General features: G+C 44.4%; 1 protein-coding gene across 1 annotated transcript in view; it reads left to right on the top strand.

The window, feature by feature from the left end:
* Positions 1-21,918, top strand: part of CCDC191 (coiled-coil domain containing 191) — a 102,810-nt gene that overhangs the window by 48,713 nt on the left and 32,179 nt on the right. Inside the window, exons 9-12 of the mRNA XM_004706488.2 lie at positions 9,422-9,674; positions 17,724-18,190; positions 18,912-19,024; positions 21,394-21,476. Coding sequence (XP_004706545.1) covers positions 9,422-9,674; positions 17,724-18,190; positions 18,912-19,024; positions 21,394-21,476 — 916 coding nt within the window. The remainder of the gene's footprint in view (positions 1-9,421; positions 9,675-17,723; positions 18,191-18,911; positions 19,025-21,393; positions 21,477-21,918) is intronic.

Below are 21,918 nucleotides of genomic sequence, written 5' to 3'. Positions count from 1 at the left end.
GTCTCCAATGTCCACCCTCATCATTCCCTGGGGGTCTTTCTACTCCCCTCCCCTGCCAAATTTTTTATTATATTATATTTTACTTTAGCTAATTGGAAATGTCCACTGTGTGTCTGTCCGTTTGTTGTACTGGGGTGGCTTGGGTGTTGTTGTGATGCTGGAAGCTATGTCACTGGTATTTTGAACATCAGCAGGGTCACTCAGAGGAAACAGGTTTCAGTCGGGCTTCCAGACTGAGAACAGGTTGCAATGAAGGAATGAGTTGTCTACTTCAGAGAAATTAGCCACGGAAAACCCTATGGATCGCATAAAAATAAAACCACCGTCAGTTACTGAAAACCTCATGAGGAGAAGCCGAAGGTTGTCAGATGTTGGTGTCAGAAGATGAGCCTCTTAGGTCGGAAGTCACTCAAAATATGACTGAGGAAGAGCTGCCTTCTCAAAGTCAAGTTGACCATCATGGCACATATGGAGTAAAGTCTGTGAGAGAAGGTCGTCAAGACCTGCATTTGCTGGCAAGGCCAGACCCAAAGTGAGAAGAAACAACCACAAAAGCCTAATCATCAGAATTTGGAATGCACAAAGCATGAATCTAGGAAAATTAGAAGTGGCCAGAAATGAAGTGGGTCAGTATCCTAGGTGTTCGTGAGCAGCGATGGACTGGTCTTGGCTATTTTGAATCAGAAAGGCATATGATTTACTACGCCAGAAGTGACACAGCCAAGAGGAATGGGAGTGCAATGGTCATCAAAAAGGACAGTTCAAGGTCTATCTTGAAGTGCAACACTGTCTGTGATATAGGACAATGTCCATCCATATACAAGGAAAGCCAATCCATCTGTTATTCAAATTTATGCACCAACCACTAAAACTAATGATGCAAAAATTGAAGAATTCTACCAACATTTTCAGTCTGAAATTGATCAAACATACCATCCAGATGTAGTAACAATTATTGGAATTGGAATGCAAAAGTTGGAAACAAAGAAGGAATGGTAGTTCGAAAATAGGGTCTTGTTGATAGAAACAAGGCTAGAGATCCCATGTTAGAATTTTATAAGACTAAGACTTCTTCATCACAAATACATTTTTTCAACAACACGTGGACTTCTCCAGATGGAATATGCAAAAACAAGATGGACTGTGTCTGTGGGAAGAGACAATGGAGAAGCTCAGGATTAGCAGGTAAAACCAGGCCAGACGCCAACTGTGAAACAGACCATCAATTGCTCATATTGGTCTCATTCAGGTCATTTGACCTCATTCAGGTCAAAGTTGAAGAAAATGCAACCTTGAGCCCATCCCACCTAAATTTCAAAAACCTCTCAACACCAGATTTGATGTACTGAATATTAATGACAGAAGACCTGATGGGCTGTTGAGATGACATCCAGAACATCATTCATGAAGAAGACAGAGGTCATTTAAAAAGACAGAAAATAAAGAACAAGTGGATATCAGAGAGAGACTCTGAAACATGCTCTTAATCGTAGACTAGCTGAGGCACATGGAAGAAATAATCAAGTCAAACAACTGAATAGAACATTTCAGAGAAACTCAAGAAGACAAAATAATTTTTTTTATTTTGACAATTTTATTGGCACGTCATCCATATGTCATACACAATTCAATCGTTTCATCATATCAAGAAGAGTTGTGTAATCATTACCACAGTCAATTTTAGGACATTTTATTCTTCCTTGCGCTCATTATTATTTGTGTTATTAAAAAAAATTATGGCAAAGATATACACAACAAACGAAGTAAGCTATTTGTATAAACGTGCAAGTACCTAGAGTTAGGAAACCAGAAAGGAGGCACACACTCAGCATTTCTTAAACTGAAAGATCACACAAATAGCCATAGTGAAAGATCCAAGGGCAAAACAGCGAACGATGCAGGAAGCTTCAGCCGAAGATAGAAAGAATATACAGAGTTACTGTACCGAAAAGAACTAGTCCACATTCTGCCATTTCAGGAGGTAGCATATACGCAAGAGCCAAAGTACTAAAGGAAGAAGTCCAAGCTTCAATGAAAAAATTGGCCAAACAAACAAATCCACAGCCATCGAGTTGATGCCAACTCATAGCAGTCTATATAGGACAGGGTAGAATTGTTGAGTTTCAGAAACTGTTAACTGTTTATGGAAGCGGAGAGCCCATCTTTCTCCCTTGGATCAGCTGGTGGTTTCGAACTGTTGACTGTGGATCATAACCCAAAATGTAACCTGTACACCCCCAGGGCTCTGAGCCAAAAACAAGACTTCGGAATTGAACATTGAAATGTTTCAACAGGCTGCTGAAGCACTGGAAGCAGTCACTTGTCTATGCCAGGAAATTTGGAAGACGGCTACTTGGCCTATTGACTGGAGGAGATCCATATTTGTACCCATTCCAAAGAAAAGCGACCCAATAGAATGCGCAAATTACAGAACAATATCACTGATATCACATGCAAGTAAAATTTTGTTTGAGATAATCCAACAATAGTTGTATCAATATATTAATAGGTTCAGGCCAGATTCAGAAGAAAACATGGAGCAAGGGATATCATTGTAGACATCAGATAGATCTTGGTTAAAAACAGAGAATACCAAAAAGATTTTGTGTTAGACAGGATTCTCTAGAGAGATAAAACCAAATTGCTGATAATTTAATATATTTATTTATAAAGATAATTAGATATATAACAAGGAATGAACTGTTAAATCATATACAGTTAAATATATAATACAAGAAAGAAACAGTTAAATTATAAAGCACTACAAATGGCTCAATTCAACTCACTGCCGTGAGAGAGATGTGAGAGACTAGCAGTCCTTCCAGTCCAATCTGCTGCCAGATCTTCCTCTATTTATAGAGAGAGCTAGGCTATGTCAGCACAACAGCCAATCAGAAGGCAGGTCACCAACTGCCAGCCAGGTCACCAACTGCCAGTCCCCAGCTCCAGTGATATCTTAAAGGGACCTCAACTTACAGTGACACAGTCCACAGGCTAGGGGTCCCACAGGTAGTGTAGCTTTTAAATTGAAGCACAGGACAAGCAAGGCAGCCGCACACTGGTCCGATGATCAAAGAGCGAGAGACAAGAAAGGCAAGACTAACCAAGGCATTTATCTCTCTGCCCTTCAGTTAATCCCACTTGTGTTTATCGGCCAGGCTGGCACAATAAACTATCTCAGATGTTTACTTGTGTTTCATTGACTATGCCAAGGCATTCAAATTCATGGCTCATCATAAGCTTAGATAACCTTGAGAAGAACGGAAAGTCCAGAGCACTTAATTTTGTTCTCTTTTCTCGTCCACATCCCTTCCTCTTCCTCGGGGCTTAGCAACCAGCTGTGCTCAGCGTCTCACCTCTACTCTAAGCGCCACATCCAAGTATTTCTTCTGAAAATGCATCCTGCTTTCTTTTAATAGGCATTACAGTCATTCCATTTTTAACATCTCTTCATTTTCTTCTAAAGGTGGTTACGTAACGGTGTGATCAACTTGCCATACATAATTGATTTGTAGGATTGCCGCCTGGTGGTGACAGGAACAAACTGAGTTCCATCCCCCAGCCCAGGGTTCATTGATTTTAGGTAATGCCACAACATTTGAAACAGTCCACGGTGTGTACTGCTACACCCTTTGCCATCATACGTTGAGGTTTTACATTTCTTGAGCACGTTCACTTTGGGCAGTTAGTGCCAGACCTGCCATCACTCTTGTCGGGGTCAGCTCTCCTCCCTGGACCAGCCTTAAGAGAACCGCGAAGTAGCAGGCTTTCTGTGCCGCCTCCTCCACAGTCATTTTCTCAGCCCTACTTTCTCCACTTCTCAGTTGTTTCTCGGGAATCACCTTTGTCTTTGGTCCCTAATTCCCCTCCTGCCCTCCCTTGCACCAGACCCGCCCACGGTGACTGGAACCTCAAGGAAGCCACTGCCCCTCTCAGAAAGTGGATTTGTACTGTAACCACGCTGTCTGGAACAAAGTATTAGTGAGAGGGATTTGGAGTACTGTGATTGGCCTCTGGAAAAACTGGTCCTTTGGCCTCTCCTAAGCCATGCTATCCATTTGTTCACTCCGCCATGCATTCATTCTTTCTGTTTGATGGACTATATCCATTCAGACAACCAGGTTTACTGCTGTCTACTATACGAGGGAGTTTCCAAAATTCGTGTAAAAATTGAATGAAAAAATAATGGAGTTTTCCATCAACTCTTTGAACCTTCCTCATACACTAGACTTGCCTAAGTGCTGAACTGGGTCATTGTTGTTGGGTGCCATCGAGTATTGGCAACCCTGTATGTTAGAGTAGAAGGGCCCCCAGGGGTTCACGAACCTGCAATGTTTGAGGGGGACTGACCAGGGGGGAAAGAAATTATTCTTGCCTTCTGCAAGTATATAATCGAAGTGCAGAAGTTCAAAAAAGAAAGAAAGAAATCGCACCCAAATACTAAAAATAATTGCGACAGAAGGCACATAAGAGAAATCCTTAGGAATGACATAGACTTGGCTCTCCTGCATTACAATCCCCTGAGGAGCATTTTTAAAATAGAAAGTCATGGGTCCCACCTTCTGAGGGAGACAGAATGTGGCTACGTAGAGGAGGGCATGTTCCGTCTGGGGGAAAGCTGTTAAATCAGCACCTGGGTAGGCTTATGTGGGGAAAGTCAGGGGTGAGATCTCCAGGCTAGCATGGAGGAGGGGTGTGGGGCTGAGTTGAAATTACACTGCCAAGTGTTCCTTTTTACCAGCACTCCTGAGGTCACCCTTCTTTCTGTGACATCCGTGGAGAGCCTCTATGAATTTGTTCTATTGCCCTTCCTCTGCTCACCTAGGTATCCAAGTGAGAGGTCAGACAGCACACGTGTGTGGCAGGGGCAGCTGCTGAACTTCTTGCTCTATCTGTGAGAGGGAAGGAAGCCCAGTCTGGCTGTAGCAGTTACATAATCTCCTGTCAACTTTGGGAAGGGGTGGAGTTTAACCTGTCAATCAGGTCACAGCTTGATGACCTCATTTGGAGACGCCACAGAGATAAAGAGCTCACCGGAGGCTAGATACACTGACACTCTCTGCTATACATTCCTGTTGACAAGCCTTATGGAGCTGCGCTGGTAGAGACACAGTCCTAGGGCTGGAGGAGCCGCAGGGAGACCCACACCAACGCTGAGATGCTTCCACCGCCACTGGATCCCCAAGACTTTCCACCCACTGGCCTGTGATCTTTCTTCCTGCATTCAGTGTCATTGCATGTGCTGCATGAGTCTCAAGATGAATTTATAGATTGGTAACAGACATAGAGGCTAATATCGGACGTATGGACTTGACCTGGACTGGGCTTGGATGTTTTCTTAATGTACAGTTGCTCTTTGATATGAGTGTCTACGAATTTGTTCACTAGTCGACCTGGACTAATAATATAGTGGCCTTGCCTGGCTCACTTTCAAACTCTGTGAGCAGAACTGTGCTCTTTTCCCTTGGGGGGTACTGGGTGCATTGTTGGATGCATTAGCGTATTTATCCCTATTCCTGCTAAGCCTGCGACCTCGTGTCGCCACTCTGTTGATGTTCTGCCACAGATTCAGCATGCAATCCAGTCACCAGCTGTGGTTATTCATTTATCCTTTCTACTAATTCAGAACACCTTTTAGATATCTAGCCATCTTTGTCCTAAGTTAGTATTATTACTTTACATGTGAGCTGTTCCATATATTTTTTTTAATACAGTTAGGTTCTCAACAATATGTTTCTATTAGGTGGGCAGTATAGGACATCTGGACACCATTTAAAATATATATATAAATCATTTTATGAGGGGCTCTTACAGTTCTTATAACAATCCATATATCAATTGTATCAAGCACATTTGTACATATGTTGCCATCATCATTTTCAAAACTTTTCTTTCTACTTGAGTCCTTGGTATCAGCTCCTTTTTTCCCTTCTTTCCCCACCCTCCCACTCTTGTGACTCCTTGACAAATTATAAATTATTATTATTTCATATCTTACACCGTCTGCTGTCTCCCTTCACTCACATTTCTGTTGTTTGTTATATGGGTTATATGTCGATCCTTGCGATCTGTTCCCCCTTCTCCCACCACTTTTGCCCTACCCTCATGGTATCACTACTCCCATTGCTGTTCCTGAGGGGTTCATCTGTCCTGGATTCCTTCCGTGTGTAGAGATCTTATCTGTACCAGTGTATATGCTCCAGTCTAGCTGGATTTGTAAGGTAGAACTGGGGTCATGATAGTGGGGCGGAGGAAGCATTAAATAAATAGAGGAATGTTGTGTGTTTCGTCAGTGCTATATTGCATCCTGGCTGACTCTTCCCTTCCTTGTGACCCTTCTGTGAGGAGATGTCTGGACACCATTTGGAAGGCGGAATCTGAGGCTTAGACACTTCCATTGGCTTGCCCAGAGTTCCATATCTAGTTAGGGGGTCTTCAGATTTCTGGGTTCTGGAACATGCACCGATTACTACGGGTGTCATTTGAGATGGTTGATGCTCAGCAGCACTGTTCATGTTTAAATTCATATTCAAACCTTTATTGTATAACCTTTTGTCTTTTAGACGGCCTTCCCCTTTATGAAGTTATATAATTGTGTTCATCACTTTATATACCTTTCCCCAAAGCTCCCTAGTTCAGCTTGGAAGCATGTCATGTCTTTAATTTTAATGATCCTTTGAAGCCAAGCATGAACTCCTTTTCCAGGTGGGCATACTCCCACAAATGGCATCTGGCTGAGCTACGTCGGAGAAACTCTCCTTTCACTTCCGAACATTTTTGTTTGTGTCCTCTTTTGTACTGTACAGAGACGAGCTTCTCTGGGGTATAGAAGGGTAGTGCGAGGGAACAGCAGTGGGAGACAGCCGTGTCTCTGAACCCCTCGCTTCTGGGTGTCCACCTCAGTCAACAGACAGAGACCTTAAGCACATCTTCAACCCCCGTACTTCGCCCTTGCCAGGGAGATCCAAGCGCAATAGCCAACATGGGCTTTAAACATGTTTTCTGGCAGTTTGGTCTTTTTGTTATATTTACCGAAATATTTTTCTCTATGCCTTCTCACAGTGTCCAAATAATCTTCTCCCTGTCAGTCAAAATCCCAGTGCTGCTCTCAGCTGCATATGCTATAAAAACATGAAATTAACACATCAGGTAAATTTCACACTCCCTTTTCCAGAGCAGATTGACATAACGGAGTCTCACCTTAATCAGGCAGAGCAATGTACTTCTTCCGTCCTGTGGGAATGCACCATCTCCACTCACGTCAGTAAAGTGTTGTAGAGTTTGGGGCTTTGTTTGGTTCATTCTTTTTATAATGATTTCTTTTGGAACTTTGTGCTGCCTGGCAATGCAACCTGGTTTACTCTTCTTCCTTACCCTGAATTTTACTTCAAGGTTATTCAATCTCAGACACTTATTTCCACTAAGGTGAAATATTGTGTTTAGATGTTTACTGTTGTTGTTGCTGTCAGGCGCCATCAAGCTGGTTCTGACTTAACAGTGATGCTTTGTGCACCAGACAGACACCTGCCCGGCCCTGCCCCGTCCTCACCATTCTCATGTTCAAGCCCACTCTGCAGCCCCTGTGTCAGTTCATCTGGTTGAAGGTCCCCCTCCCATTCACTGCTGCGCTACTTTCCCGAGCATGATATCCCTTCCAAGGGCCTGGTTTCTCCTGATTACAGGTCCAACGTACATGGACGAAGTCATGCCATCCTCACCTCTAAGGCAGCCTGTGCTTCTTCCAAGGCAGATTGTTCATTCTCCTTGCAATCTGGTACTCTTGGCGAACACTGTCATTCAAAGGCATAATTCAATTTCTGCTCCAGTCTCCCTTATTCATTGTCCACCTTTCATCCGCATACGAGATGAAACGTACCATGACTTGGGTCATGTCCACCTCAGTCCTCAAAGTGACATCGTGACTCTTTAACCCTTTAAAGAGGTCTAGTGCAGGAAAATGTCCCAGTGCACTACATCATTTGATTTCTTGAGTGCTACTTTCATGAGCATTGATTATGGATTCAAATAAAATGAAATCTGTGACAACTTTAATTTTGATGCATTTATCACGAAGCTACTTCTTGGCCTGGTTACTATAAGGGTTTTGGCTTTCTTTAGATGGAAGTGTGATCCATACTGCAGGCTGCAGTCTCTGATCTTTCTCTGTAAGTCCTTCAAGTTGCCTTCCCTTTCAGCAGGCAAGCAGGGTCATCTGTGCACTGCAGGTTGTTGTGAGCCTTCCTTCAGTCCCAGTGCTGCCTCCTTCTTCGTGTGGTCCAGCTTCTCAGATTACTCGCGCAGTGTGCAAGGGGAGTACACACAGTTCCTGGGGAAATGGAGTTAACACCTAGTGGAAAATTTCCACAAAGTTTTGAAGCCCTTCGTATAGATTAAATAAGTGTAGTGTAAGGATACAACTGTGACATACACCTTTCCTCATTTTCAACCATTTAGCACCCTCTTTTTCTGTTCAAGGGACTGCCTCGTGGTCTGTATATAGGTTCTGCATGAACCTAGTTACCCGAAAAACCCCAAACTCACTGCCAACCCTGATTCGTAGCAAGCCTATAAAGACAGAGCAGAGCTGCCCCGATAGGCTTCCGAGGCTGTGAATCTTCATTGATCGCAGCAGAAAGCCTCCTCTTTCTCCTGTGGAGGGGTGGTAGCTTTCAATTGTGACCTCGCAGTTAGCAGCCCAACGCCTAACTGTACTTCGCCCTTGCCGCCGCACCACCAGGACTGTCGTGAGCACAGTCAGGGTGCTGCCTCGTCTTTGCTTTTCCTACGTTTCTGTCTTGAGCAAGTGCCCCCATAAGACGATAATGAGCCCTTCTCTGTAGAGGCCCCCTCCTCCCTGACCGCCGGAATCCTCCTTTCTCTCTCACGGCCCACCCTCCCAGCTTCACTTGGACTCCTGTGCGGTTGGCTCATAGTTCGTTAAGGGCAGTTCGCTGGTGAGGTGCTACACTTGTGCTGCTGCTGCTTCTGCACACACCCTTGAGTTTCTTACATGTCCAAGCATAGTCGAACAGCTCTTACCCCCGTGCATTCAGCTTTTAAAAGTAGGGTTGTTTAATACACACACACACACACACACACACACACACACACACACATTTTTTTTTGCTCCTTCCTCTCCAAAAGCTGACAGAAACTATTGTATGGTAATCAAAAATTCATTATCTTTGTGACATGCTAAAACAAAATCATTTTTCTTCTGTAATAATGTATGAAGGTGTCAAAACCATCTCTGAAGAGAAGCTCTGCTCTAGGGGGATTTAAAGAGCAATTCCACTTAGTTTAATATTATACAAAAGGAAGATGGGCCTCCTTGAGGACACCTTTGGGCATCAGTTTCATTTACATTATCAGGTAGCTAGCTACTAAAAATGGCTTCTCCATCTAATGTTTCGTTGTTTAGGAAACAACAACTGGCCACTGACTATTACCGGAAGCAAGTCCTCCAACACTGCTTTGCAGCATGGCAGCATTGGCATTGTGCAGAGATCCGGAAAAGAGAGCTGGCCACGACAAAAGAAGAAACCAGAAGAAGAATGGATGAGCTGCTGAGAGCCGCATCCCTAGGGAAGCTCCGTGCAAATGAGCCGGCAGGTCCACGTAGTCTGCGGGAGGAGGCAGCAGCTGCTGTGGACCGGTCCCTAAGAGATGGAGAGGTACTTTGTTTTCCTCTGCTTGATCTTCCCGCTGGTTGAACAAGGGCATTTGAGCTGGGCATTGTTGTCACCTGGGGATGTTAGAGGTTGTCGGATTGCCTGGCCTGGGCTCTGAAAGCTTAGAGCTGCTGCAGGTCAAAACGGTTATCTTTCTCTTGGGTCCTGTTTCTTAAATGAATCGCATTCTGTGACCGCGCGGCGAGTCTGTTGAGACTTGGTAGGGACAGAATAACAGAAAGGGACTTTAAAACAACTGAGGGAAAGGCCCTGCGGGGACAGGTAAGAGAAAGCATTGTTGGCGATCCTGGGGGCGCAGCTTAGTAGATCTTCAGACATTTCCTTTCTTAATGAGCCTGTGACTTCCATTTTATTAATTTTTTTTTAAACATGTCAGTTGTGGCAATTTGGTAGGGGAAAATTACAGGGAAAAAGAATATATTTCCATCTCCCTGGATTGGTCAGTTTTAGTTAGAGAAATCCCAGCGTCATTGGAAGAAGACCTCCCAGTGCAGCCCGTTCAAGATCTCTGTCTGAAGCAGCAAAGGCCAAGACCAGAGGCACCAGAGGCCAAGGCAAGGAGACTATGATCACACAGAGGAGCAGTGTCAAGACTATGAGACTGTGAGGCAGTGCAGTGGGCTGGCTTCCTGGTCCTCAGCCAAGGGACCACGGAGCTGAGAGGCTGAGGACCAGAGAGAGAGTTGACTGCTGGCTGCAGAGAGGTGTTGCTGTGTCCTTACTGTACTGATCCTTACGTGTGGTTACCTGTTAACTCCCATCACAAACCCCCATAATCATAGGGGGGAGAAAACCATCACCCTAAAGAGAACCACCATTAAGATGGTGACCAGAACATGTACACAGGTACAAATGGAATTGACGACACGTGGAATCCCGGTCAGAATAGCGTCTCAGGAACAGAAATGGGAGTAGCAATACCAAGAGGGTAGCGGGGAGGTGGGGAAAGGAAGGGAGCAAAGGGGAAACCGATCTCAATGATCAACACATAACCCACACACACAAACACATCCAGGGGTCGAACAACAGAAACCATGGGAGGAAGGGAGGGAGCAGTCAGTGTAAGATATGAAATAGTTTATAACAGCGGTTGGTATAAGATGTGAAAATAATAATTTATCAAGGGATCACAAGGGGGGAGTAGGGGGGGAGGGGGAAAAGAGGAGCTGATACCAAGGGCTCAAATAGAGAGTAAATGTTTAGAAAATTATTATGGGAACATATATATAAATATGCTTGATTCAATTGATGTAAGGATTGTTGTAAGAGACCTGAGTAAAATGTTTTAAAAAAAAAAAAAGATGGTGAGATATACAGCCAGCTAGGCAGATTTCCTTCTGGAATCTGCAAATGCATTTCTTTCAATAGTTTACGTAGCTTTTAGGTTTTCTTTAGTCAGGTCATTGAGGATGTCTTCTTTCTCTTCTTTTATCTGCTTTTCTTCTTACTGATGTGAGCAATCTGATTTTCTTTCTTTTTTTTTCTTTTTTCATTTTTGCCCAATAGCATGAACATTTTCCATTTCATTAAATATTCTGCAACAATAGTTCTCAACAGAATCCCACCTACTACATCAGAAGTTCTGAGTGTGCGTGAAGACACCTATATTTTTTCAGAAATCCACAAGTGAACTTGATACATGAGGGGGTACCCCCAAAATGGACTTTTCCCCCCCAATGTTATGTATTAAAATTTTTTTTTACACAACAACCTTATCACCTTCAAGGTACTTCTCCATTACACTTAATACATTGGTCAAATCTGCAATTCTGTTCTTGGAAACATTTTTCAACTCATCTGGTTGGATGGCTGACAGCACCTCCCTTGTTTTATCTTCACTTCTTCTATGTCATGGAATTGCTGTCCTTTCATGTCCCTTTTCATTCTTAAAAACAAAAAGAAGTCACACGAAGTGAGGTCAGGTGAGTAAGGTGTGTGGGGCAAGAAAGGTGTGCAGTTTTTTGCCCAAAACTGTCACACTGAGATGTCTGCGTGAGCAGGTGCTTTGTTGTGGTGGCAAAACCAGTCCCCCGTCTGCCACACATCAGGTCTTTTTTTGTCGCACACTGTCAAGCTGTCTTTTCAGAACCTCTAAATCAGTGGTTCTCAAACTTCCTAAAGCCGCAACCCTTTAATACAGTTCCTCATGTGGTGGTGACCCCCCAACCATAAAACTCTTTTCGTTGCTACTTCATAACTGTCATTTTGTTACTGTTATGAATCGGGCAACTCCTGTGAAAGGGTCATTCGACCCCCAAAGGGATCGTGACCCACAGGTTGAGAACTGCTGCTTGAAATAGAAAGCTTGATTAACAGTCTGACCTGGTGGAATGAATTCCAAAATCACTATCCCCCTAACATTAAAAAAAAAAAGAGCATCGTTTTGATCTTTGATTTCACTTTTTGGGGGGCAAGGTGACAATGGCGTCTTCTACTGGCTTGATGTTTGGTTTGGGGTTTGTAAAAATAGCACCATGTCTCATCACCAGTAATGACCTTGGAAAAAGTCTGAGTCACTTCTGGAGCTGATCTTTCAAAGCTCCGCATGTTTCTATGCGACGCTCTTTTTCCTGGTCAGTCAGAACCCGAGGCACAAATTTCACAGCGGCCCTTCTCATTCCCAAATCTTGCATTAAAATTCACTGAATGGACCTCCAAGATAGTCCAGATAACGTCCCCATCTTTTCAATGGTCCATCGTCATCGTTGGTCTTTGAGCACAAGTGCATGTGTTTTGTCAACATTTTCATCCATTCAGGAAGTTGACGGACATCCAGACGGGGTTTGTCATCAGTTAACATTTCAGCTTTTTTAAAATGACAAAACCATTTAACACTTGAGTTTTTCCCATTGCGCTCCCCTTGTAAGCTATGTTCAACATCACAGGAGTTTCTGTGGCATTTTTCCTGAGCAGGAAACAGCTACACGCTATTCTCTTAATTTGGCCATCACAAAAAAACAACATACGAGCAAAACTGCTTTTAAGAAAAAATTCACTGAGACCAGAGAGAACTTTCCCAGGCTATGCCACTGGGTGCACTAACTCAGAGCGAGTTGCTGGATGCTCACCTAGCAGGAAAAATGTGTGCTGTGAAAGTTCCACCCTGTGGAACTTTTTTCCATTTTTAGGGGGGTGCCCCCTCATATCACCTGGTTGAGGATTGCCATTCTGTGCCATCATTTGATAAGGGTTGCATGATATTCTTTCTTGAACCACAAGCTACAAGCTACTTCAAAAAAACTCGTTACTCATTCATTCCTACTCATAGCAACCCAATAGGACAGAATTGAGCTGACCCTGTGGCTTTCCAGCACTGCAAATCTTTACAGGAGCTACTTTAACTCCATCTCTGTTGCTGAACATGTAAGTTATTTCCAGTGTCATTGTCGTGCACAGTACTTCAGTGAGCATCCTGGTGAAAACAGCTTGGAGGCCACATCTGACAGCCTCTGGCAACATGAGGGAGAAAGAGAACAGAAGTCCCACCCTCCATCCTCCTTGACCCTCTTCTGGCAGTAGCCGTTCCTGCTGGGTTTGGTAATCGTTGCAGTGACTACACAGAACTCCCTCCAGTACGTACTCACAATTAAGGGGATTTCTTAGGGAAGTTAACATGTTACCACAAGTCAGCATCAGGAACATTAAACATAGTCATTGGTCCAGAGCAACATGTCTCCTCAGCCAGAAGCCAAGTCTCTCTCTGATCCTTAGGCTCTCCGCCACCTGGTCTCTTGGGCTCTGGTCTCCATGGACCAGGAATCCTGCCCACGGCTCTGCCTCACAGTCTCATGTCTCCAGCCTGCTCCTCTGTTCTCATGGTCCCTTGGCCTTGGCCTCTGGCCTCAGCCTGGCACCTTTGCTGTGTGCTGCAGCCTCTGGTGCCTCAGGTCTTGGCCTCCACCACTTCAGACAGAGCTCTTGAACATGTGCACTCTTCTTACGTGATCATCCTGGGAATTCGTTCTGTTCTTGCTTTTGAGATGGCACACCCTTCTAGCCAGGAGAGTGGCCACTAAACCTGATCAGTCCTCTCTCTCTCTCTCTCTCTCTCTCTCTCTCTCGGTGCGCCACATGCTCTATTTGCATAGTCCCACCCAGTCATTTGGTGGGAGTTACAGAGACGTGGATAGAGCAGTCACCTGGAGAAATTCCACTTCACCACAAACCTTGTACCTAAATCTTTACACATCCTTTGCTTTACTTAACGCCAAATACCTAAAGCATAAAATGCATAAACACAAACATTTTAAAGACAATCACCAAATCGCCATTACAGAAAGTTTGTACCAAACCAGTGCCTGCTTTCCTGTATGGCAGCACCTTTATTTTAATTTTTACCTTTACCAAGTTGACAGGTAAAATTTTTCATGGTTTCATTACTTCAATATTTGCCTTTCTTTGATTGCCTTGAGGCTAGCCTGTTTTTCATATTAGTCATTTAAAAAGATAACACTTAATAGATAGAGACTAGTAGAGCCCCTGAGACGATGCTCATTCGACACCTGTCGAACTTGGAACTGAACCTACCGCTGAGAGATGTATAAAGGAAAACACCCATGATGAATGGACTTCTTGGGACGATACACCGCAGAAGACCAAAAGGGCAGCATTTACCCCAAAGCAAAATTCAGAAGGCAGGAAGGGGCGGGAAAGAAGAGTCATGGAAATAGGGGACTCAGGGAGGTGTAGTGGGAGGAGTGCAGTGAGATTGTGGGTTTTGCAAACTAATGTCGTGCAACAAAATGTGTATAAATTATCAAGTGCAAAACGGGTGTGTTCTGTAAATGTTCACGAGAAAATGTGCATGTCAATGATAGTAGACACCGTTGTAGATACATAGTGACTTTTCTCTTCATGTCCTTTGCCAGTTTTTTCTCTTAGATTATCCTTTCCTTATTTATTTTGAGTTGGAATCTACTCCATCACTGTGAAGGTTTTGTTTTGTTTTTTGGCATTGGTGGTTTTATCTTACATAGGTCAAAATTTCTTCCCCATTTGTCATTTGTCTTCTTGGTGTATTTGTGGTGTCTCATATTATACACAGTTATTAATTTTTTAAGAAGCCACAATTTAGGTTCATAGTAGCACTGTGTTTAGAACACCCTTTGGAGAAGCTCAGTCCCCACTCCACTCTCCCTCCCTTTCCCCTACATCATACTGTTAAATACTTAACTCAGACTTATAATTAAGTTGGGCACTGGAGGGTCCCAGCCTTGCTTTTTACCCTGATTACTGCTAGCAAGATAGGCTGATTTTAATTTAAGTTTAGTCTCTCAGCAAATGAGGATCATGAGGGTGCTTATTGGGACTTATATAATATTTTTGGTCCTTCCTCGAGGCAATTTATCAAGCTTTATGTCAGTTAGATAAATTTGTCTCCATTAAAGCCCAGGAGAATCTTCTATCTTAAGAAATAGCTGTGTGGAACATTTTAGCTTTATAAAATTCCACTGTTGTTATCTTTAAAGGAAAAAAAGTCAGCAGAAAATACTTTTCACCTATGCGAAAAAACAAAACCCAACCCCCTTGTACAGTTCAATGTAAAGGAAAAAAGCCTGCAAATTCGAGGTTGAGAACAAAAGGCGTTATCAAGGAAGGACGATTATGAGAGAAACAAAGCAAAGACAAAGTAAGGGCGGTAACCGACTCTGTCGGTAGGTCACTAGATACACTTTAATCTTTTCTAGCATAGAGTATACAACATGAACAAATGAAAACATGCAATCTTTATTCAGATGCTAATTAATTATATATTCATAGGAGCGCATGTACCAGGAGCACACACATTATACCTTGATTTTTTTCAAAATGATCAGTTAGCTAATAGGTGATTTTCTCTAATTAAGCCAAGACTGTTCAGTCTTGTTCTATTATGTACAATCTGTACCCTTAACCTTTTCTTTTATTCACTTATTTGAACCTCAAAAAGTTCGAGCGATCCAAAAGAAAATCTTGTTGCTGTACTCAAAGCTTTTACTTAGTCTTGCTGAGGTAATAACGTATCATTACCACAAAGTTTTAAAGAGCCTAAAACATATGCCCTGTTTGATGCTAAATTACATAAGCAGGTGTTCTCTGGAATAAATGTCCATTGACATTTCAGAAATAAAAGGTTATAAAAAGCCTTTGTGTAGAGTTTCCATATATCATATCCTTTGGCTTTAACTGAGCCTTCAGAAAGCATTTCCATTATCACAAAAATATTTTTAAATACCCAAATATTCACCCTGTTGCAACTATTCAGAGAGAGCTAGAAGCTTCTAATATATTAGGTAATGCACAGGTTTTTTTCCCAGATGACCCTGCGGCAGGCAGAATCAAAGCTGGTCAGACCTTAGACCATGAAATCAAATCTTCTGGAAGAGCCATTTTCACTCGGGCATTCTTTTGTCCAGGATACACTTTCTGAGTAAGAATTCTGTTTCCTTCCCCTGACTCTAGAATTTGTAATTAACTGTGGTTCTTTAGTTTATTAGTTGAGATTTATGTGCTAAAGCTTTGAAAACCGTTAAGCAAGACGTTCGTGCAAAAATGTTGTTGTGTGGTGCTATCAAGCCGATACCTGCTCCTCGACACCCTCTGGACAGCAGAAAACAGCGCCGCTGCCCAGTCCTGCACCGGCCTCCCCGCTGTTGTTAGGTTTGAGCCCGCTGCTGGAGCCACTGTGTCCACCCATCTCGTTGAGGGTGTCCCTCTTTTTCACTGGCCCTCGACTTTACCCACCAGTCTAGGGACTGGTCTCTCCTGCCAACAGAGCCAAAGTATGTCCGCTGAGGTCTTTAAGGAGCAGTCGGCAGTCCTTCTCCCAAGACAGATTTGTGTTTTCCTGGCAGTCCAAGGGAAGTTGGAGATTCTCCCCCAGCACCAGAATTCAAATGCATCCATTCTTCTCCGCTCTTCCTTATTCAGGTCTACCTTTCTCATGCATATGAGGCCATTGAAATTTCTGTGAATTGGTCTTTTCAACACTTCAAAGAGGTCTTTTTTCAGCAGATGGACTCAATATAATATAAAAATATTATTAGGTAATACTACTCGGATATAATACTAATATTTACTCAGTGATCCTGGGCTTGCACATATCGCTCACAAATAACTCAGTATAGCTGTTGACTATAAAGTAGGCTTCAATCATGGAGTAAATAAACCCCCAGTAATAAATACACCTTAATTGTCTAATGGCACAAGAGGCATTGAAAGAGCATCACTATTACTGATTTGTTAAGGTATTCCTTAGTTTTCAAAACTCAGCCACAAGATCCAGGCATGTTAAAATTTCAGTATTCTAGCTCTGGAGTCAGAACCCTGGTGGCATAGTGGCTTACGAGTTGGGTTGCTAACCACCAGGTCAGCAGTTCGAAACCACCAGTCGCTCTGAGGGAGCACGATGGGTTTGGGGGCTGTCTCGCCGCCACAGACACCTGGCCAGGCAATGCTACGCTCCCAGGGGGGTGTGCTGAGTCGGAGTCGACTTGAGGGCACTGAGTTCAGAAGGATTTGTTGTGTTTTGTTTCTTTTGATTAGTTGGGGTTGTGTTTCGCTGGAGAGTGATTCCGCTGCCGTCACAAATGAATTCTCCAAATTAGAGATGCTTCGGGGTACATTTTCCTTATTTCAGACATCCTAATCCAGGAGGGGGAGAGAGGTGAGGCTTTCGGCTCCGGGAAAGAGTTAACGGTCCTGGGACCCCGTCAGGGCAGTTCGACGCTGTCCGATAGGGTCACTGTGAGTTGGAATCCACTCGGAGGCACTAGGGGTTTGGTTCTTGCATCCATAAGGATGCTTCATCGAGGTGTCGCCGCCCTCCCACCCAGCCTCTGCCGTGATCGGCAGTGCAGCTTCTTCCGAGTGGCTCGCAAAGCTAAGATCAGGGGCCTGGGAGGCACCGGGCCAGGAGCACACGGTGACCTCGCGTAGGGCGCGGGCCAGTGGTGCCACCGAGAAGAACAGTGTTACCTGGACAAAGGTCGGGTCTCATTAGCATTGGACCGTCACAAAGCTGAGCTGGGGAACATGTGTCTTCTCTCTCAGGTGCCTGTACTCAAACAGCCCGCCTTGTGCGAAAAGCCCCCTGTGGAGGACAAGGATCGCATGGCCGGCCCTCCTCCAGGAAGACCTACAGAGAGCACCTTGCAAGTTCCCTTCCAGAACACCCCTGGAAACACACCCGACAAGACACAGCCCAAGACCGTGGCCGCAGAGCCCTCCCCACAGCCTGGCAGGAGCCCGCAGCTCGGAACCACCGGCCAGAAAGCAGAGCCCATGTGCATGGGCCATTTCCACCACCGCCACGTCTTCCAGCAACAGCTAATTGAGAAGCAAAAGAAGAAGCTCCAGGAACAGCAGACAATCATCCTCCAGCTGCAGGAAAGCCAGCGGCTGGCAGAGGCCCGGTGGGCAGCAGAGCGTGCCGCCGCACCCACGGTGGTGCAGGGCCGCATGCTGGCGAGTCCCAGAGAGGAGAAGGAACCAAAACGGAGGAGCCCCATGCTGCTTAGGTATGTGCATTGTCTCAGAGCGCAATTTGGACTGGATATTTGGGGTGACCACTGTGGTGCCAGCAGTCCCAGATGCGCGATCTTTCCTTGTCTCTACTCTTATTTGACACCCCGGAAGCAAAGAAGCCCTGGACACTGGTGATGGATCTGTGGCACACAAAAATAGGTCCTGAAGGCAAGTGGCTGCTGGCGAAGGTGTAGCTGTGCAGTTAGCATCTGCATTCGAGCTGTGTCCACTATACTAGTAAGGAAACAAAAAGGGCCCCTTGCTCTAACTGGGTTTCTGGGTCTCTGCTTATGTTAGGGGCTGAAAAGCCAGGTCAGTCAGCATCAGGTCCACGTGGGGCCGGACACCCCTGTGCTTAAATGTCTGGTTGGTTGGGGTAAAACTAAATAACTCTGGCTGTTTTGATCGCGGCGTAAGATTCTAAATTTCTCAAAAGCCATTTAGAAACAGCCTCAAATAAGCTTGTTTGCCACAAACTTAGTACACGTGATAAATCACCGTGATGGCGTCAGGGTGCTTGACCCGTGTTGCAGCCTCAGACCAGTTACTCAGCCTTGCCCCGCCCCATTTCACCCATTTATCCTGTGGGTGTAATGATAAGCAGATGTCTCCAAGCTGGGACTCATTAAGATTTATAAAATTCTTGGGGATCATCAGGTGCAAGGATTTGAAGGAAGCTGATGATTGATCGGAATTCTTTTTCTTTCCCCTCAGTTCACCTGCTGCTTCCCCTGGGTCTGAGGGCAGTAGGCGTGACTCTGGCAATTCTCTTTCTGGACGCCGACGGAACCCGAGGCAGCCGGCGGCACCCCATCCCATACTGAAAGGTAGGGCTGTCTTGCGGGTAGCGATGGTGGTGGTCTTCTCTCTTCCTCCAGTACAGGAGGCTGGCATCGAATCTTTGCAACTCGAAGGTTCTGAGAGTCAATCCATGCATCTCAAAGTGTCTGTAATATACCACTGTAATATACCTAAGCGACTGCTTAGGAGCAGAGAATGATAACGGCACGTTTTCCTCAGTGCATAGGTCCTGGCCCTTGGGGATTGTTTGTGTAGGGGAGCCCGATTTCCACACAGCTTGTGTTGTGAGGAGCAGTGCGCCTTCCAAGAGTGATCCACCGGGTCGAGCCTGAGGCCAGCGGACCCATAAGGAGTGGAATGCACCAGAAAGCACCATTACTTCTTGCTGCTTCTCTGCCAACTTCTTCGGCCTTCTCAGGGACGGCCCACATACAGCAGTTGCTAAAAAGGTGTATCATAGCTCTGTAGTTTGGGGATTTGGATCGTACAGTACAAAAGAAGGGACCATTATACAAATGAGAAAAACGTTGTGGCCCTGCTAAAGATATGTGTTGATACAGATCACCTGTCATTTGCTAACGTTAATATATTTCAATATTAACGTATTTATCAGTTTACAGCCATCCAAATGAAGAAATCATATCATCTTATAATGAGTTGTGCCTCTATGGCAGACATTTATTAAGGAAATCTAAAAACCAGACGTTTTTCACTCGATAGCACTTTGGATGCAAAGAGAAAACCATACTAGAGCAAGAATAATACTCTTGAGAGTAGAAGCAGTTTTCAAAACCCACCTTATCAGCCTGTTAAATGTTCTTAAATCAGTACTTAGTCACTTGGTGTGTATATGACTGCCTATGTTAGTAGGCACTTTGAAGAACTAGATTGTGGTTTATAAATCTGTAGCAAGATTGTGGCAAGATTGTTGCCCCAACAGGAAGTGATGTCATCTCAAGGACACTGGATCTAGGCCAGGTCCTACTAGACTCTAGAGGGGCAGTCTGCATTGGCTGTCTTCCAGGACCGCAGTCCAGGCCACCTTTGCCCATCCAAGGCTGATCAGGAAATGTAATAATATGAAAAAAAATGTTTTTTAAATCAAAAATAAAATAAATACTCACACACACACACACACACACACACACACACACACAATTTGATTCAAACCCTCACACCCACCCTACTCACTGCCATGGGGCTGACTGACTCACCGTGAACCCACACAGAGTTTCCAAGACTGTAAATCTTTACAGAAGCAGATATAGCACCATCTTTCTCTGTTGCAGCAGCTAGTGGGTTTGAACCCCTAACCTTGCAGTTAGCAGTTAGTCCCATCCTTACCCAGCAGAGCTACTTCGATGAAAGAGTCGGCCGATTTTAGCATCTCCGAGGACTTTTCACGTAGCCTTTAATGATTGGCTTCAGAAAACAGCGAAAGGGCCTGTTTCCAGAGCCTTTGCCGCCCAGTGAGCTTCCCTGTTGACCCCAGATCTCTTCTCCCTTCTGAAAGACATCGCACTCCGGCCACCTCTGGCACCACCACTACTCTTTGTTGCAAAGGGTGCACTTAGATCCATAAGAAAACATAGTCTGGTGAGTTTTCTTATTAATTCTAAAAATTGGAACTTAAATCTTCTTTGCTTTGACATGGCACGGGGAACTGAAAGTAACTACTGTCTGCCTCAGGGGAGCAGAACTCTGATTGCTCCCACCGGTGGCCCCTCCTGAGAAAGCCCCGAGTGATTAGAGTCATGCTATCAGACCATCTTGCACATGTGCTTCTTTTGGATGGATATTCAGCAGACTGTCAAGAACACAAGTCTGACACTCACATTCATTCAGATGCCAGTACTCCAAGTGCCTGGTACAGTTCCATTTCCTGCCCATCTGCATAGCCTGCCCTGAAAGCAAGATTAAAACGTATTCATCGTGACCCCAAACTTAAGTTTGTTTGTTGTTGTTGGTCCCTATGCAGACATGTACACAGACTTAAAACTTAGCAGACTCACTTAATGGGGTCTGAGGAACAATTCTAGCCTCAAGGTATTTGATAGCTATAATTAAAGTTTGCTACACTCATCAAATTAAAATTCTGCTTTCTCTGGGTTTCAGGTACTAAAAGACTATCATCAAGGTGTATCTTATTTAGAGCAGTCAATAGTTATCCAGGTAGAAATACAACCTGCAAGTGGTTCAGCACAGCTGAGGCTGGGATGGGGGGATTTTTAACTTGAGAATGTATTTAAATGTCAATAGATCTACTGTCTGGGTTTGTGAACCATCAACTTGCAAGAAAGCCCGGATGCTGACGAGACTACAGGTTACTGTACAATGAAACCCGTGTGCAGGCTCCTCGCGTGGCTGAGATCAGAACTCTGTTAATATTTTCTAGCCATGGAAGAGAGAGCGATTCAGCGAGCTGAACGTAGGTGGATCTTGGCAGAGAAGAAGAGAACACAAGAAGAGGAGAAACTGGTAATAAATACAGAATGCTCACTGAGGCAAGAAAAGGGGCTTGCCTAGGTCGTGATTTCAAATGACCTCTTTACTGGTGTCAGCCTCTTGTGACAGTAGAACCGAGCCACCTTCGGACAACAGCCCTTTTCCTACTGGCCTGAACTTGATGGCAATTTTAGGAATGTGAGGAGGGGAGCCATCAGTGCCATTAGTGTGCGGGAAGAAAATAGTACAAAAATTGATTAGAGCTAACAAATCGGGAGCTTTACCCATAATCAAGCCCCGGGTGTTTTAGGAGACGTCCACCCTGCTGAGCTTGCAAGGGCACAGCAGTCGTTCATTCTGCAAGGAGGGAGCCTTATTTTCCCAAGTTTTGACCCAGACTGCTAGAGTAAATGGTTTAGTAACAAGACAAAACAAACAGTGGCTTTCTGGTGAAAGGAAAGAAAACTTCGTTCTA

The sequence above is a fragment of the Echinops telfairi genome, unplaced genomic scaffold, assembly GCF_000313985.2.
Source record: "Echinops telfairi isolate 266 unplaced genomic scaffold, ASM31398v2 ScPeMD7_6;HRSCAF=24_0, whole genome shotgun sequence".
NCBI classification, from domain to species: domain Eukaryota; kingdom Metazoa; phylum Chordata; class Mammalia; order Afrosoricida; family Tenrecidae; genus Echinops; species Echinops telfairi.
Note: the sequence above shows the minus strand (reverse complement) of the source record. Positions and strands in the feature narration are given on the sequence as shown.